The 18,908-nt window shown below is 53.8% G+C and overlaps 4 protein-coding genes across 4 annotated transcripts; 2 read left to right on the top strand and 2 right to left on the bottom strand.

Moving 5' to 3' along the window:
• Positions 1-222: 222 nt before the first annotated feature.
• Positions 223-1,360, bottom strand: ACET3X_007795 (uncharacterized protein; the record flags this gene model as incomplete). The annotated part of the gene is made up of 2 exons (XM_069453980.1): positions 223-1,196; positions 1,252-1,360. 2 exons carry the CDS (start codon positions 1,358-1,360, stop codon positions 223-225), a joined length of 1,083 nt encoding a protein of 360 aa, XP_069304958.1.
• Positions 1,361-2,127: 767 nt separating this feature from the next.
• On the bottom strand, positions 2,128-4,667 carry ACET3X_007796 (uncharacterized protein; the record flags this gene model as incomplete). Its single annotated transcript, XM_069453981.1, has 3 exons — positions 2,128-3,636; positions 3,682-4,454; positions 4,514-4,667. The coding sequence occupies 3 exons, from the start codon at positions 4,665-4,667 to the stop codon at positions 2,128-2,130; spliced, it is 2,436 nt and encodes an 811-aa protein (XP_069304959.1).
• Positions 4,668-5,573: 906 nt separating this feature from the next.
• ACET3X_007797 (uncharacterized protein) lies at positions 5,574-12,948 on the top strand (the record flags this gene model as incomplete). The annotated part of the gene is made up of 5 exons (XM_069453982.1): positions 5,574-5,684; positions 5,742-7,331; positions 7,390-12,370; positions 12,424-12,531; positions 12,587-12,948. The coding sequence occupies 5 exons, from the start codon at positions 5,574-5,576 to the stop codon at positions 12,946-12,948; spliced, it is 7,152 nt and encodes a 2,383-aa protein (XP_069304960.1).
• Positions 12,949-15,333: 2,385 nt separating this feature from the next.
• On the top strand, positions 15,334-16,213 carry ACET3X_007798 (uncharacterized protein; the record flags this gene model as incomplete). Its single annotated transcript, XM_069453983.1, has 2 exons — positions 15,334-15,638; positions 15,721-16,213. The coding sequence occupies 2 exons, from the start codon at positions 15,334-15,336 to the stop codon at positions 16,211-16,213; spliced, it is 798 nt and encodes a 265-aa protein (XP_069304961.1).
• Between the last annotated feature and the right edge of the window lie 2,695 nt (positions 16,214-18,908).

Raw genomic sequence — 18,908 nt, forward strand, 5'->3', positions numbered from 1 at the left:
CTACCTCGGCCGTCATCTGTCGATCCTTCAACGACATTTTACAACAGTTTGGACATGTGTTCTCGCGCCCTACGATAGAATTGCATGGGGACTGTAGCTCAACGATTTGACCATGGGTTAATTGAAGAACCTACAGCGCAGAACGACACTCAAAACACGACTCTCACAACCGCATGATGGAAACACTTCTCATTCTACCTACCCAGCCCCCTCAACCCCATCTCAAACCCTCTTTCCAAACACCCTAAACCGCTTCACACCACCATCCGGAATAATCACCAATTTCGCATGCGTGTAGCCCCTCCCCTTGACCTCCTTCAGCTCATCCTTGTACTCCTTCTCCACATCCGGCCCCGACCTCTGCGGCTCCAGCACCTCCACCCAGCCCTTGTCATCACTCGCAGGATCCTTGTCAAAGCTTCCAGCAAAGACCTGCACTTTCTGTGGGAAGTTGCCTCTAAAGTGCGCCGTATCAATGACAATATGATCGATTTCGCCTTTGGCACCCAAGCGGACAATCGTCCAGTCCACGTGCTCGCCGCGCGAACGCTTCGTTTCCCACCCGTCGCCCATGTCCTTGCCGCGACCGGGCAGGAGCAAGTTGTCCTTTGTGCCAAAGTGCTGGTCGGAACACGACGTTGCGACGCCGCCCATGACCGTAGCCGAGAGTTCAAAGATTGCGTCGGCGGACTGAGGGAAGACTGGCACGGCGACACCATACAGCCTGAAACGTGCGATGCCGCCGTCGGGGAACATGAGTAGCCTAACATGCGTGTACGCCTTTTCCGTGATGCTGTCCAGTTTCCAGCCATGCCGTTGGCTAGGGCCGCACTCTTGCTTCGATAGTATGGTTTCCCAGCCTGTGTAGCTGGCCTTCTTTACTTCCTCTTCCTCCTTTTCGTCTGTGATGAATGCACCCTCGACAGCAATCTCCGGTGCGTGGTTCCCGTTGAATGCAAAAGTGTCGATTTCTACACCGGCTACTTTTCCACTAGCGGTACCTAGTCTCAGGACGACCCAGTCAAAGGGTTCGGTATTGTGGCGCCGCGTCTCCCAGCCATCGTACCATGCTCCCGAGTGGACAAAGACACCGGGTTTGCGAATCGGTGGTGTCGGGGTGATGAGGTTCTCAGCTGCGGCGAACCATTCGTCGCTGAAGGATAGGACTTTTGAACCGAGAGGCGCGGATATGAGATCTTTTGCGTGTGTTAGCTTTTGTATGGACAAGTGCGAGAAGATTCAGGTCCGTACCGGTGTATTGTGACTTGAAGGTCGCGTCGATCTCGTCAGCTGGAATTGACCGCGCGTTGTTTGTGGCTACGTTCTTAACGTCTTCCGGTAGGACGGTGCGAATCTCCATGATTTAGGGGATATGCTGTAATTGATAGAAGCTAGGTGATGTTATGCAAGAAAATAAAATGTAAAGACAATGTTTTGGGGTCTGGCTGAGGTACTATCAAATTATGGCGGGGCATCACTGGCGGGGTATCCAGGTACCCTGCATGCCCTACCAACAAACTGCTGCTATCGGAACCCGCCGAGCGGATATTGAAGGGGCCGATCGCGGAGTAGTCTTGATAACCCAGATACCTGCCTTACTCGATATAAATGACAGTCATGCCAATCCATTGCCTGTGGAATGTATAGGCTCTCTCGCTGCAAATTACACCGATGCTACAATAAATTCGTTATTAGCCCGGCGGGCCGCACAATAGCGCAGTGCGATATACTGATAAGTGACTCGATAGGTTGTAGTAATGGTGAACAGATCTATGCATACCCTGATACTATGGTAACATCCAGCTCCTGCGCTATCGCAAGCCTCGACCACCCTGGCTGAATGCGCAAAATCTCTACAGTCCCAGACAAGCTAGTATTTATATCATCAGATCGACCGTATGCCGTAGCGTACTCGATGCAGAGCTTTTGCTTGGTCCATCTGTCAAATCATATGCCGGGAATGTATCCAATCCACGAGTGGCAACGTGACGACGGACTCAGTAGTCAGGAACAAGGCCTCGTAGAGCGGAATTTGAAAGAATTTGATCTTCGTCTCAGCCAGGCAGTGTGAAAGCGACTGTCCAAAGTCTGAATTAGCAAGGTTCTCAATTCTACCAATCTTCATCTTCACCCATAGCTTGGATCGTTCCAATTCGACTCTGAGTAGTAAGATCCACCGTTTTTGTTGTTGCCCCCATTCAAATCCAGCTTGGCCATAAACTCGGGCGGAACAGTGGGAATGTATTTCCGCTCACGCTCTTTGTTGACACCTCCAAACCCGGCACCGTAAGTGATGAGCATGTCTGTTGATGTTGGGAGCGAAAACGGCAGCATGTATGACGGGTCCAGGAGAAGCTCATCCGGTGCTTCATCTTTTTCGTCTTCTTCGGACATTCGTGAAGGCGCAGGCGATGGCTCGGGAGGCTTCTCGGAGGTACCTCTGACTGGTGTGGACGGGGGCTCGGACTGTGACGGCGGATTGGGCGATTTTGCGCGTGCGGCCTTGCGATCTGCAGCTGCTTTTTGCAAATGTACAATGTACTTGGAAGCGCTCTTTGGGAGGGTCTTTTCGCCCACCTCGGGTCGGTAGTATTTTGCGGTGTGTAGTAGTTGTTGAGGTGACAGGCGTGTCAATTGTTGTAATGTCCCCACAAGCGACTCCAGGTCTTCTCCAAGGGAGGAAAAGCACTGTAGCCATTGGAGAAGTTGCACCAGGGGCTCGAGATGACGTTTGGCGGCGTCCGCGGTGTTCTCTCCGGTAGAGGTCATGGAGCCGTTCTCGTAGTGCTCTGGTTGCCGATTGTTGGAACGCGCCCAGTCTTCAAGCGTCGAGACGTTCATGCGTATTTGCATTGCTTTCGTTCGCGCGAGATACTTTCGATTGGACATTATGCGGTTGAAGACTTCGGCAGAGAGCCAGTAGATGAGCTGCGATAGCACCTGCGCAGCGATTACGGAGTGTACATCGTACAGATCGAGAACAAATAGAGTTGATGAGAGTAGCGAGGTAATGTTCCGTGGTGATGGCTGTGCTCTGCGCTTGGGAGATGGTGGCCGGAAACGTTTCTCGAGAGGTTCTACCGGCTTCGCTTTTGGCTTGGAACGGAATATCTTCCATTCGTGTTGGAACTGTACATCTTCGAACCCGGGCATCGGCTCGTGGTCGAGCATGGCTTGATCTAAATTCTTATCCATCCTGCGCTCAGCGTCACGGATAATCAAGATGAAAATTTCATTGATGAGCTCTGCCATCTGCAGTTGGAACTCGGTAGTCGCACCCATGAGTCCACCGTCTTTCTTGAGGTAATGCAAAAGGAGTGTCGCATTGGACATCCAGAAGGCCAGCACAGTCATGTCCCATTGATGCTTCTCTACGACGTCATTGATCTTGTTCATGGCAGATACAAGTAAAGTCTCCAAAAGTTCCGGGTTTGCATGGTAATGTGCATAGCGGGCACTTAGGAAGAGTATGTTTGCGGGCACTGGTTTTTGCGACGGAGAGCGCTGCGGCGTCATGTTTGTAATGATAATGTCCAGTATGCGTTCGAGCTCGTTTTCCTGGAACACGAACATTTGGTCGTTGAGACATCTATCCCAGATGAACTCTTGAGCTTCCTCTTCCGGTTCTTCGGGTGACTGCAGCCATTAGCGAATATTCAGGAGGGTGACTAAGATTCGTACTTCGGGCTGTTCGTCCAGACCCAGATTACCGATATCAACCTCGAGATTGAAAGCGCTTTCCATCATCATCCGCCGTTTCATATCGTTCTCCTGCATTTCCTGTTCAAAGCGGTCCTGGGAGAATCCCGAGCTGTAAAAGTCGTCACCAACGCCTACATTGCCAATGGCGTACCCGCTCTCGTGCAGATAGTCAGAAAGCTCGGTGTTGGGCTCGACAAAGTCGAATGCGGTGCGTCCTCCAGAAGACTTGACGTCTGTCGATGCGCCGTGGTCGAGCAGGAGCTTGACAATGTCCTTGTGTCGGTTCGTCATGGCCCACATGAGCGGCGTCCAGCGGTTTCTATCCTGTAAATCAACACTCGCGCCCTGCTCGAGCAGCGTAGCCGCCACCTGTTCATGTCCAAAGCAACTTGCGTAGACCAATGGCGGCGTGCCCTCTGCGTCGAGGCCGTTGATGTCGATGTATTCGCGGGCCTTGCCGTCCAGCAGCCGCTTTACCCGTTCGAGTTCACCGTTGGACGCTGCGAGTGTAAACAGGCCTTGCAGTGCTTCTCTCTTCTCCTCGTGTGAGAGCTTCTCGTCGGCAACGACCTTTGCTTCGTCGCCTGCATTCTCGTTCTTCAGGCGAGCTTGGTGTGCCAGCATCTGCACGAGGCGGCTGTCGCTGTCCTCGAGCTGCTGCATGTCTTCGTCGCCAAAAGTCGGGTCGTCGAGCGAGAGGTTGAACTCGAGCGGGCGGGCGGGCATGGGTGTGGTGAGGAACTGCGACTGGCCTGTGTCAAGTCAGTCGCCGTGGCGCGTCGCTCCTTCGCTACCCGGTGCGTTGACTCACCCTGCCAGGCATCGTAGATTTCGGTTTCCTCGTTCATAATGGGCACAGGTCGGCGGTCATTGAGAGAAGTGGGCAGGTCCGAAGGCAGCTGGCGCGGCCTCTGTGGCTCGCCCAGGTCGCCCGAATAGGCATGCTCGTGATCGGGAGAGTCCATTGTGTGACATTGAAGAGGCGGACGAGGAGACGTGTCTTGGAGGGCGACGGGCTATCTCTTGCTCGGACACATGTGTCGAAAGTCGAGGGATGCCGTGTCAAATGTCGAGGGATTCCCGGTCCGTCTGTAGTGGGGCAGCTTCAGTGCAGGAGTCGCAGGCAGGCAGACAGGCAGACAGACAAGCAAGCAGGGCGTGGGAAAGGGGCGGGAGCCAGTCGCGATGGACGTTAGGACAAGGCGTCTTGTGCGAGCACCAGGGGCGAAGTATAGTGATGATACCGGCTAGGTATGCACATGCACATGGCAATACTGTACTACGGCCTCTACCCACGATGATGTCGCTACCAACGGCAGACGCGCCAGGCCGATCTACCGCTACGCCGGATCAAGTTGACGCAGTGTGGGCGGGGGCGACTCCGCAGGTCAGCCACAGCAGGGCGCTCGTGATAGTAGCTACGGGTGCGTGTTTGAGCCTGGTTTTGAAACACGGTTTGGCTGGCGCGGGCGGCGGTTGCTTTTGTGTGAGGCGTAGCGAGTGCAGACGCTGCCCACCCGAGTAGTGCCCATGTCGATGATGACGTCTAGGAACAAGCGCGAAGTCTGAGCGCATCCAGCGACGGCAATCCGCTGTGGCTGAGAAGCCATCAGTAAGCACTCCTCATGCGCGTCGACTGCTTCTAGAAGACTGGCATCCGTTGCCCGCGAATCTGCCCTATACCCACCACGCCTCTGCCCGCCGACCCGACCCTCTCCACGACCGCGCTCCTACTGCCATGGCCGTCGCGCACTGTAACAGACAGATGGAATGACCTGCGACTCGGCCCCTGCACATTGATACCCGACAGACACTCGCGCACCCAGAGCATGTCTTAGATGCTTAGCCGGCGCCAACACCGCGAGGACAGCATGACTACCGGCCAGGCCAGCGGGCGGACGCAGCGCTTCTCGCACATCTTTGCGCGCCTGCAGGAGCTCCAGAACTATGGCTGGGACCCGGAGATCGAGCCCTTCCATTCTGTAAGACATGCCTCGTGGTCTGCCCCGACTGCAGACGGCAGCGGCTAACGCCAACAGTCGTACGACAACTACCACTTCTTTGGCTACGAAAAGACGCCGCCCAGGCAGGAGCGGCCGCAATCGAGGGGAAGGAGCGCCGTCACCTCCCCCACCCTGTCGCATTCACCCGACTCGGCCACCCGAAGCTGGCCGACTGTTACGCGCACCCACCGCAGCTCGGGCTCCGATGCGAGCGTCCAGACATACCGCACAAACACGACCGTCAAGGGCGTCGCCAGAGAGGGCCGGCCCGTCGTGTGCCGTGTCTCGGCACAGACTCTGCGCCTGGAGCGCGAGTTCCAACTCGCCAAACTCGTCGTCAAGGAATCAGATCCAGAGGGCAGGCACTTTGTCCGCCCCGTAGAGTTCGTCAGGCTCTCCACCAAGCCGGGCGAGGAGCCGCTCGTCGCCAGCATCTTCGAAGCGCCGGGGCCCAACTACCTCCACGACCTGGTCAACTTTGGCCCCAACTTTTGGAAGGTCACCGGCAATGGGCAGAGCCATGAATCAAATCCCCCCGTGCCCAACCGTGGCGTGCCCCTCCTTACCTTTCTCGATTTCGCAGTCGGTTCAGTCGAGTGCATAGAAATCTTGCACCATGGCCACGAAATCGTCCACGGCGAGATACGTGGCGATGCCTTCCACTTCGCCGAGAATGGCGTTGTCAAGATGATCAATTTCGGGTCTGGCGCCAGGTCCTTTGAAAATGGACTGACCAGCGCAGGATGGAGTACCCTATCAAAAGAGACTGGCATCGAGTTGAAGTTGGCCTTTATATCCCCCGAGCAAACCGGCCGCATGCCTGCTGAGCCCGACACGCGAACCGATATCTACAGCCTTGGTATCCTCTTCTACACCATGCTAGGCGGCCAGGCGCCCTTTGAAGGCGCCACAGCTCTCGATGTCATGCAGAATGTCATCAGCAAGCGCATCCCGCCAATCTCCTCCAAGCGCCTAGACGTCCCAGAGGCACTCTCCGAAGTTATCCAGCGCATGACACAGCGTAACATCGAGGACAGATACCACTCCACGTCCGGTCTCAAATATGACCTTGCCCGCATCCGCGAGTTGCTATGTGAAGGCGATGTCGAAGGACTGAAAGCCTTCCGTGTAGGCTCCAAGGACATCAGTTGCTTCTTCAATCTACCCCTCAAGCTCATTGGCCGTGAGAAAGAAAAAAAGACCATAGTAGACGTCCTGGAACGGGTATCAAGACACCGTCGAAGCAGCCTCAAGACTCTGCACAACTTGAGTTCAGGCTCTTCCTTTTCAGATCAACGACGAGACTTGAGCTTTGACGATGTTATTTCAGAGAGCACCAGCTCGAGAGGCTCTGACAGCAGGCTCAACAGCGTTTGCGCAGATACCCCCGTCTTCATGGGAGACGCTCGGTCAATACATCACGACTCACAGGACAGTGTAGCACAGTCAGAAAACTCTACGGCCGAAGGCAGTACTGACGGCCGACCTCAACTGCAATCTACGAACCGGGGACGATCTAGCAATAGCATTGAAAGTTCCGCACTCCACTCTCGCTCCTACCAGTCCAACGATGGCTTACGAACCCTAGCCAGCACGCGCAAACTAAGACGCAAAGCTCGGTGTGAGGTACGTTATCACATCACAACCCAAGTCACGGAAAATGTCCACTAACCTCACGGGATAGGTAATAGTGATAGCTGGTACCACAGGATTGGGCAAGTCTCGTCTCGTGCAAAGTGTACAGAGCACAGCGAGGAGCACCGGCTATTTCGCCCTGGCCAAATTTGACCCTGCCAAGAAAGCACCCTTTGATCCCATCCTAAGGTTGATGTCTTCCTTCTTCCGGCAGATATTCAGCGAGGCCGATGTAACGACAGAGTTCCATCAGAGACTGCGCCATTACCTAAGGAACAGCGGAGTTTGGACCGTTTTGCAAACTTACCTGGATCTTCCTGAATGGCTCTTGAACACAAATGGCACAGCAAAAACTGCACATCAAAAAGACCTGGATTCAACCAAAGACGTGGATCGACGGGCATCGTCTCCAGCCGTTCACTGTGGGTCTGCTGGACATACCGCTGAAGCCTGGCTGCGAAGTGGAGGTGCTTCAAAGTCGTCGAGATTCATAAATGTCTTTATAGACGTTCTACGACTCCTTGCCATGCACAAGCTCTGCACGTGGTGCTTAGAGGATGTTCAGTATGCTGATTCCGAGAGTGCTGAGCTGATCCACCACATCGTGCAGGCCAAGATTCCACTTATTCTTATGCTTACGTGTACCGACGAAGAGACCCTGCCCCGAGAACTCGTCCCATTACTACGCCACGCCACCAAGGTACAGCTTCTACCCTTTACAGAGGCACAGACTGCGGATTACGTAGCCGAAACGCTCCATCGAGATCATCAGTACATCCTCCCTTTGGTAGCAGTAGTCCAGGAAAAGTCTCGAGGCAACCTGTTCTACATACGCGAGATACTGGACACTTGCCATCGCAAACGATGCGTGTACTACGAGTGGCGGGAGAACAATTGGGTTTTCGACCTCGACAAGGTCTTCGCAGTGTTCGAGAGCCCAGAGTACGGCTCATCCGTGACGGCTGATTTCATAGCAAGGCGATTGACGGAGCTGCCATCAGCAAGCAGGAAGCTCCTGGCATGGGCTTCTCTTCTCGGCGGCACATTCTCGTTTGAGCTCTTGCAGAAGCTGCTCAACCCAGCGACTAAGCCCGCTGATTCTGGGAAACTGCCTCTTTTCGACGAAGATGAGTCTGCCGTCACAGCCCTCGATGCAGCGCTCAAAGCCTACGTACTCATGCCTGCTGACCAGGACGCTCGATTCAGATTCAGCCACGATCGATACCTCACAGCAGCTGTAAATTCTCTCGACAGCGAATGGGACACGCAACTGATGCACTTCACAATCGCCAAGATGATAACTGCTGGCGAGGAGTACAACGACGAGTCAACTATCGGATCCAAGGCATTATACATGCAGAGCCGTCACATTTGTCTGGCTGCAGAACTCATCAAAGCCAAAGAAGCATACCGGGCCCCATTCCGGGATATGCTATACCAAGCAGGAGAAACTGCATGCGAGTCTGGCGCAAGATCAACTGGCATCTACTACTTTGCTCACAGCCTAATGCTGTTGCAAGATGACCCATGGGACGACAATAGGCCGGATGTTTCGTATCAAGAGACTTTGCAGCTCTTTGTAAGATCAGCAGAGTGCTATTGGCATCAAGGCATGTACGATGAAGCGCTTAGCTTGATTAGGACGACTTTCCAGCACGCGCGGGATCCGTGCGATATGGCTAGTTCGTTTATTCTGCAGTCCAGAGTGTTTGCCGTTCGTGGCGATAGCTTTGGTGCATTCCAGGCGCTCAAAGATTGCCTTTCGTTACTAGGATACCCCATACCTCCAACAACATGGGAGGCGTGCGATGCCCAATTCCAGCAGATATATGGCAAGCTCCAGAATATGGACAAAGACGAACTGCTCAAGCGTCGGGCATCGCCAGATGACCGGGTCTTGATGACGATTGGGCCCGTGTTCATCGAGCTCCTCAGTGCAGCATTCTGGTCAAACAGCCTTTTGTTTTATCAATCGACGCTGAAGCTCGTTTCAATACATCTCGAGAATGGTACCATGTCACAGGTAGCTCTCGCATATGTGCACTTGGGGACTGTAGCAGGCGGTCGCTTCAACATGATGAATTTCGCTGTGGACATGGGTGCCATTGCGAAGCGGATCTTCCAGATGTTTCCCGAGGATTATTACACCCTGGGCAGAGGTCAAACTTTACAACCATTGTTTCTCGGTCATCTGGAAGCGCCTGTGGGTGATCTGCTACCAAGCTTGGAAGGAGCACTGCAAGCGTCTCTCACCGCCGGTGATAGGATACTTACGCTTCTGAACCTTGGAGTACAAGCTCATTTCAGGGTGATGGCATCATATGACGTCGCAGAACTAGAGGCCTGGATTGAGGAAACTCCACTCGACATGCGGAACTGGCAAAAAGACCTGCGAGGAGGCGTTTTCCTCATGGCTGCTCGGCAATACGCGAGAGCGCTCCAGGGGAAGACTAACACAGGAAACGCTTCGCTGCTCTTCTCAGACCACGATCACAATGAGGCCGAGTACATCGACCTCTTCGAAAAAACGGCCAGCAATCCGAAGCGTTCAAAGTCTATATATCTTGCTACCAAGCTTCCTTTGCTGGTACTCTATGGTCACAATCAGGAAGCAGTGGCCCTTGGGGAGATGTTGCTCCCAATGCTGAGCAGTCTTTGGTCTGAAAGGCTGAACTATTCGGTTAGGTATTACCTATCGCTAGCGTACGTGGCTCTTCTTCGAGATGAGCCGAAGCATAGTCGGAAAGGCGAGATGATTCAACACGTTCAAGGTACCCTGAAGCTCCTGGAAGTATGTTGCGTTGTAACTGATGTCAACTACCGGGGTTGGATACATCTTCTTACCGCCGTTCTTGCAGACATCAACGGCGATCCTCCAATGGCGCTGCAAAACTACGAAGCAGCCATGGAGCATAGCGAACGTTACGATTTCGTTCTGGATGAAGCTTTCGCCCTCGAGCTATACACTGGATGGTTAGTAGAGAAGAAGGCCTACAGGGCGGCTCGGCATTCGCTCAAAGACTGCCTTTCGACATATCGAAGGATGTCGGCGTATGGAAAAGCAAATCACTTTGCTAGCCGCTATGAATGGCTAGTTCACAGCGGCCAATCATTTACAACAGTAGACCAGGCTATACAGACCTCGATTGTAGACACGGGTAATACCGCTTTTAGACTTGAGCAGAACGACCACGAGCATTTCCTGGGGGCGGAAACCGCAGTCGATCGAACACAGAACTGGGTTGTACCGGAAACGCGGCGCCAGGAGTCTGGCCCAGCTCTACACAACGGCCTTTCGGCCGTGGGCCTCGATATGCTAGACCTGTCGTCAATCCTAGAGTCGAGTCAAGTGCTATCCAGCGAACTTGTCGTCGATAAACTAATGGCAAAGATGAGTTCGATTCTCCTCGAATCAACGGGCGGTACCTTGTGCGGCCTGGTGGTTGAAGACCCGCAAATCGAGTGGTCGATTGCATGTGTTGCGACGAACGAGCCTGACAACGATAGCGGGTTCTCTCCCGGCGTCACATCATTCCCTGCAAGTCAACCTCTGGATACTGTGGATGATGTTGTCGCTCGACAGGTGACACTGTACACACTTCGCTTCCGGGAGACGGTCTTTGTCCAGAACTTGTATGAAGATGATCGGTTTTCCAATGTTTCAGACGCCTATTTACAACGGAATCCGGAGGGCAAAGCAGTCATATGTATCCCAATTCTCCACAGTGACCATTTGCTCGGTTCAATCTACGTCGAAGGCCCGCCAAATTCATTCACTGAGCGCAACACCCAAGTTCTTCGATTACTCGTAAACCAGATTTCCATCTCGCTGGCCAATGCCTTGCTCTTCAAAGAAGTGGAAAGAGTCTCTGCCAGCAACGAAGCAATGCTCGAAATGCAGAAACGTGCTCTGTCGCAGGCGCGAGCGGCAGAGATCAAGGCGAAAGAAGCTGAAGCCATCGCTATACGCAATATGAAGTTAAAAGAAGAGGCTGCCAAGGCAAAGAGTCTTTTCCTGGCCAACGTATCCCACGAGTTGCGCACTCCCTTGAACGGTGTGATTGGTATGTCTGAGCTGTTGAAGGCTTCACCACTCAACTCTGAACAATCTGGATACGCCGATTCGATTCGTGTTTGCGCCGATACACTGCTTTCTATTATCAACGACCTACTGGACTATTCTAAGCTCGAGGCTGGCAAGATGAACGTCTTGGAGATGCCAATATCACTGTCTGAGACGATTGCCGAGGTCGTACGCGCTCTCGCGTACACGAACGCCGAGCGGGGTCTCAAGACCATTGAGCAGTTGCATTTGGATCCCGAGATGCTGGTCATGGGCGATCCTGTCCGATTGCACCAAATTCTTATGAATCTGCTGTCTAACAGCTACAAGTTCACGCCACGAGGATCGGTCACTGTCCGCGCTGTTGTAGATCAAGAAACCGACGAATGGGCAGACGTAACATGCAGCGTCATAGACACCGGCATTGGTATCCCAGACGAGCAGAAGCAGAAGCTCTTCCTTCCCTTCTCGCAGATCGAGTCGAGCTCTGCAAGGAGCTACGGTGGTACCGGCCTGGGTCTCAGCATCTGCAAAGCTCTTATTGAGAATGTCATGCATGGTACCGTGCGCCTTGACAGTCAACCAGGCCAGGGTACAACAGTCACCTTTTCGCTGCGGTTCAAGAAAGTACCGAAGACGCAAGCAGGCAACCAGCAGCAAAGAACGCGAGAGCCGGATCCTATGGCGAGGTTCTCAAGCCAGGGGAACAACGGTCATGAGCAGTCATCGGGTACCTGCATCGATCTCTCAACCATACCCAGGCGAGACCTTCGGGTATGCATTGCGGAAGACAACCTGATCAACCAGCGCATTGCAATCAGTTTCGTGCAAAAGCTCGGCTTCAAGTGCGACGCCTATCTCGACGGCTTTAAGACGATTGACGCTCTGGAACGCGCTTCAGAAAATGGCCGGCCTTTCCACTTGGTGCTCATGGACGTGCAGATGCCGCATTGTGACGGTTACGAGGGTAAGGCTAACCTTTCATGCCTATTAGCATCCAGATAACTGACACAAGTGCAGCCACAAAACTCATCCGCAAGCATCCCAATCCTGAGATCCGGAACGTACTCATCATTGCCATGACCGCTTCAGCTATTCAAGGCGATCGTGAGAAATGTCTCGACTCCGGTATGTTCCAACGCAATTTCGCCATTTGTAAAGAAACATGCTAACTGTTGCGCAGGAATGAACAACTACCTAGCCAAGCCCGTGCGCGCGCAGACACTCAAAGCACTGTTGGATTCCTACCTGAACAAAAATAACGAGGTGGAAGAGATCCCTAACTTGGCGATTGAAGCAAAGAAGCTGGTCAAAGAAGCGTTGAATGAGGCGGCAGCGCTGCCTGATGTCACGAGTGGGAACGGAGATTTGGAGAAACAGGAGGACCGCAATGGAAGTTCAAGTGTTGCAGAAAAGGTGAAGAATGGAGTTGCGACAGCAGAGAGGGATGCGAAGAAAATTGAACGACCAAGCAGTGTGAGGATGAGCACTACGCAGCATATACTACCCAACGGTAGGACAGAACCTGTGCCACCTTCGGAGTAGAGGCTCACTGATTTGGGGAGTTGAGGGGTTGAGGGAGGAGACGTTGTTGTTCATTTACGGACGGCTTTCGTCCGCTCGCTTTGTCATCGGTGCATTGCACGGCGTTCGTTTTGTACTCACAAAGGTACCAGGGAGGACAAAATGGCATTTCTACTTCGTCGCAGTATCCCCGCTGATAGCGCCTCTTCTCTATCGAAGATGCAATTCTAGAGCATCCATCTTCACTGTAATCATTGATATCTCGAGTCGTCCGTCGATTCGGCCGACTCTGACTATGCAGACACCTACTACACAAAGAAAATCACACGCCAGCATGTCAGTCTGCGCATCCTGTATAACTCACAGTCAAGAGGCCCGACATCCCTGACGCGTAAGCCCGTCCGCATCACCTACCTCACGGCGCCTTTGCACTCGCCGGAAGGTCGGCCAAAACGTGGACCGGGCGTCAGACTCGATCCTCTCCACGCCGCGAGCGTGTCGCCAGCCCCACCTTTTATTACCGCCGACGCAGCAAAATACCGCAACCCCTGGGCTTCTGTCCACGAGCCACAGTGGCTCAACAGAGCAGTGGCTCGCCGTGGCACAGTCGCCAATCAGTCGATCTTGGAGTCAAAGTTCCGTAACACGAACGTTGACATTGTACAGCGGGACGATGATGATGGTTTAATCTCACCAGCTGGATCTGCATGTCAGAATGGGCTTGCGTCACCCCCTCGCTCTGCCCCCTTCGGCTACCGGCATGTGCCTCAATTGGACTGCTGGGTTAGCCGGCCTTTGGTTGTTGGCAGAGGGTTGAGTTTCTGGTTCCTTTCCCACCTGGATCTTCTCCTGTGATTCCCTTCCATGGTTCACTTTTTCTTCCACGATACACTATTCACACTGACCTAGGCCTATTTACATATGATATTGATCTTTCTTACCTGCACAATTTTTGATACGAACTCACCACTACCTTGAACACAACAGACCACGCTGAGCTACACAATGGACAACGTGTCCCAACGACAATCTCTAGAACACAAGCGGCACCACCACTTCGGCCGCCACCGCAGCGGAAGCTACCTCTCCAGACGCTCCTCTTCGCACTCTACTGCACCCGACACATCACCCCACATCTTCCAAGGCACAGATGCCGTGCCCCAGAATCGCAAAGTCACACTCCAACGCGTCATAGACACCCACCATGCCCTTGAACTCAAACATGGTAATACCGCACAAACACCCACGAGCACCACCAGCAACGATCGCCCGACTTCGTCATCCTCATCCATGTCCTCGGACCCTTTTACAATAGACTTTGCCGACATGTCGTTTCCCGACGCCGAAGTCCGCGCATTTCGGTACTTGCAAAGGAGATGGGATCCCAAAACCTATTGCACGCCGGACCCAGAGTTTGCGAGTGTGATTCTAGGACGACGAGAAAAGTTTGAGGAGACGGCTATCAAGCACTTTTTCAGTCGCGTCGCGCTGTGGGATGCGAGTAGCGAGGAGAAACACGAAGCTGGTATGACGCGCAGTGTCTTCTTCTTCCGTAACAGGCGGCGGAGGAGGTCGAGGGCGAAGAGCGATGCGAGTCGCATGCTGGGGGTGCCGGAGGGGGATGACAGGGAGAAGGAGGATGAGGGGTTGGAAGCATTAAAGGAGGTGACTACGAGGGAAGGGTTGGCGCAGTTACTATGGACGTTGGTGCATACGGATGAGGAGCTGGCGAGACTGAGGGAGGAGTGTATGGATGCGTTGAAGGAGTTGTACCGGCTGACTGTCACGAGGGTGGACAGGGACGGGTGTTGAGGTGGGGATGGGATGGTCTGGCTCAGGCGGTATCTGTTGTTTTGTGTGGACTTCGAAAATACTGCAACATCGGTACCTACATTTCATGCTTGTTGTGGTTGTGTACAGGTCCAGTTTTGAAGAGCTGTCGCATGTACTGAGGATTGAAGCATACATCATTGTCTGTACTCCCAGACTGTTAATACAAAGTACCTCAAGTACCTCAAGTACCTCTCGGACACAGGTTCAATTTGAGCCTGCTAAGTTGGGTTACCGCGTATGCCTTTACAAGACCATTGTGGATTCCGGAGTGCGGAGATGCCGCCAGGCGTGCGCTTAGTGAGTTGGTCTTGGACAAAGCAAAATCAAGGTGCGTTCGAAGAGTCATTGTGAACCAGAAGAATACCACGCGATGACGCCTATCTATGCACTGAAGAGCGATGCCAGTATGGATCATGGCCCTCGAGTGCGATGCGTTGGCAAAGCGTGTAAGGACAACGCGAGGTACTCACGCCTATATCCCAGCAGATCTCCGCTTCCGATCGGAACCAATTCCATCGTGCATCTCAACCTTGGGTGAAACCAACTCACAAACACAACTACGTTCCACCCATCATGCCGTTCCTTGAAATCGGATACAAGCGCCTCCACTACTCAGATCTGAAACCGCAAGATGGAAATATACGCGAGACGTTCATCTTCATGCACGGGCTGGGCTCTTCGCAGAATTACTACTTTGCAGTAACTCAGAGCCTGGTCGCAAGCGGATTCCGCTGCATCGCCTTTGACAATACGGGAGCGGGGCGGTCGACCTACACTTTTGTCGAGCAGAGTATTGAGACTCTGGCAGAAGATGTAATGGGGGTTTTGGACGCGTTGGAAGTCGAGAAGGCTGTGTTCGTTGGGCACAGTATGGGAGGGTACGTCAGCAACAGCAACCTCCCTGGGCAGACCCTTGGAAGCCTCGACGCGACGATACCAAGACAGCTGACGGGCTTATAGTATTGTAGGCGCACATCTTGCGGCTGAGCGAAGCGATCGCATCGTAGCAGCTGTGTTGATCGGCCCAGTCTATCCCAACCCAGGCTCAGCCCTCCGCTTCCAAGAACGGATTGAAAACGTGACAAAAAACGGTATGCAGCCCATGGCCGACGCCGTCCCCCAAGCTGCAGTCGGAAAGAAGGCTTCTCCGCTCGTCAAAGCGATGATCCGCGAGTTGCTGCTAGCACAAGATCCAGCCGGATACATATCCAACTGCCGAGTCATTTTCAATGCAAAGCCGCCCCGTTACAGCAAGATCAGCGTGCCTGTACTTATTCTCGTCGGTGACGAGGACACGAGTGCGCCACTGGAAGGGTGTAAGAAGATGTTTGATGAGATTGAGCATGGTGAGAAGAAGCTGGAGGTTATGAAGGGAATTGGGCACTGGCACTGTCTTGAAGCATTCGACGACGTGGCGACATTGATAGAGGAGTTTTATCGTGAGATTCAGTAGATTAGTCGTAACGGGTTATTTCCGATAAAGCGCGGAACGGGGTAGTGGAGAAGTTCGGTATCCGTTCCATCGCACAGGCCTTGTTACAGTACCTGCGAACGGGTCAACAGGAGCAGAACACATGCCATGTCATACCGCCATTTCTTGAAATGTTTCACGGGGTGTGCGCAATGTGAACTGTGGGGAGGGCAGTGAAGAGAGGTTCAGAGAGACACCACGTGCGAGGCGATCTTCCAGACGGTAACCCTAGCGACGACTAGCGCAGCGGAAGCAAAAGCTGCAGGATGCAGGCTGCAGATGCAGACTCATCTCCGCGTGCGAGTACGGTAGGATGCAGTTGGTTGGTGTTGTGGTGCCGCATGACATGGTCATTGGCGGCGTCCCTGGCCCGATCAAGCGCATTGGACGTGGGCTTGGCGCATGTCCGCATGGGTTCCACCTCTGAAAGTGTTTGCAGCGGATAGATACACTGTAAGCAGTAAGGCAGCGGGCCGAGCATCCACAGGACATTGCAACAGACGCCGTCCCACAGCCACTTGATTCGTGTCGAGTGAGACGGGCAAAGCTGGTGGGAGATATTTCGGGCTGGTGGTGATGCAGGGTTCTGCGGTTCTGCGCCTATACCCGTCGCAGCGGTTCTGTGTAATGTGCCCTGCCGACGACACACCCCCTCTCAGCAGTGCCCACGATGTCATGCGCGGCGCTTCATTCGGCATCCTCCCACCCTTCACGCTCGACATTTCCGCGTGCGCTTGCCCGAGTCGAGAGTGTGCCATCTTGGCCCAATGTCGCTGGCCCGGCGCTCTTTGATTTGATTCGATCCTTCCCGCCGTCTGTGCAGCAGGCCCAAGGTGGCGCCGGATCGTCTTGTCGGTAGACGAGGCTGCCTCTCGCTGCTTGCGTCTATTCGACATGGCCTCGCGCCCTCGTTGCCTTATCACGAGCCAACACAGCGATCCGCACGCTAGATTGCGTGTGTGGTGGTAGCCCACGTCTTCTCTCACATGTGAAAGCCGACGACATCATACAGCAGTCTCTTGCAGTCTCTCCCCTCTGGCACTTCGCGCGACTCTTACTGTGACATATTTAGTGCATCTGTCATGCTCCGTCTCGAACGCACGGAAGCTAACCAAGTCGTTCTCCAGTTTAATCGCGCCACTAGTCTTTCACGCTCCTAGCCTACTACAGGCCCCGGAAATCGAATCGGATCCTGCGAGGCGGTGAACTCTCAACCCTTTTGCGTAGAGCCGCCCACGCGCTTGGCTCACACTCCGTCAAAAGATCGCGCATGCCGTGCGTCTTGCATGTCTAGCAGGGTCTGGGCCAACCAACGGCCAGGATCGACCATTGGGTCGTTTGCACCCTCTTCTTTATATACTAGCACCTAGTTCCCCTCCTACTGACCGCGGTCGATTCAATAGTCCTCCAGGCGGGTCTCGCGGTTCGTCACTTGACTGACCTAGCAAGTACTGGCGTCGCATAGCCTGCCTGTGATTCCAGTTCCCATTCTCTGATATCTCTGGCCTGTGTGCTCCTCGCGAGGAAATTCAAATTCGTGGATTTCGGTGTGTTGGCACTGGCTGCTGGTATGGGCTTTTTACCCCTTGAGCACAGAGCCTTCCTATTTGGATACTGATATCCGATCTAGACGACTACCGAGATTATACACGAACTAAGGCCATATTAACGATTCAATTCTCCTAGAGACAACCATCTCATATCTACGTCACTGTCCTTTTTCTGGTCTTTGATAGATCGGCGATGAATCGAACAGACAGTGTCGCGGGTTCCTATCTACCCAAGATCCCCAGTCAAGAGCCGCTACCCAATCCTACCACCATACGGCACCGCAACAAACCTCACAGAAGCAACGCCCCATCCTTTTCTTCCACCCAGGCTGCGACTATGGAACCGCGCCGACCAGTATCAGAGCAGCGCTCAAGACCATTCCACCGTCAACAATCAACCACCTCGTCATCAGAAAACTCAAAAAGCCGGTCGCAAAGCCGTGGCCATGGCTCAAAACCCTCGTCGAGGCGCACTTCTTGTACCATTGTAGACCCGTCAAGACCGGCGCGTCACTACCGAATGAAGAGCCACCAAACACCTCTTACGGCAACCAGCCAGGACATTGACGACGTCCTCGCCCTACACTTCCGCAGCTGCAGCATCTTCACCAATCCATCCTACCACTCGAATTCTGGCCTGCCTAGCCCAACCTTATCCCAAGGCGGCGACGCAACCTTTGGTTTCCCCAGCGCAGCCACGCGTTTCAGTTCCGACAGTCTGCGCATCGTCGAAGAAACACCCCTGCACCACCAGCGCCGCCGCAGCGAAGACACCATCGCAGAAGAACAAACCAACAACACGACTATGCACTGGACCTCGCCGTGTACGCGCAAACGCGAGTATGAAAGGATCGACAAGGCCAACAGCGGTCTTCGGGGCTTCTTCCGCAAAGTAACACCGCGATGTGTTTCAGGTCCGCAGGAAAAGTTTTACTCGGAGAAAGACCACTCAGATGCTGGTTCTGTGCGGCGTTATCGCCTGCAGGATCTTGAGGACGATGCGCACGTGGATGAGAAGCATGATGCGAGACCGAGGACGAGTCCGGTGCCTAGACCAGGGTCGAGGCCGGGGATTGCGAAGAGGTGGACGTGTTTTTAGATGAGGAAGAGGAGAATAGGAGAGAGCG

Source organism: Alternaria dauci, chromosome 7 (genome assembly GCF_042100115.1).
Source record: "Alternaria dauci strain A2016 chromosome 7, whole genome shotgun sequence".
Taxonomy (NCBI): Eukaryota; Fungi; Ascomycota; class Dothideomycetes; order Pleosporales; family Pleosporaceae; genus Alternaria; species Alternaria dauci.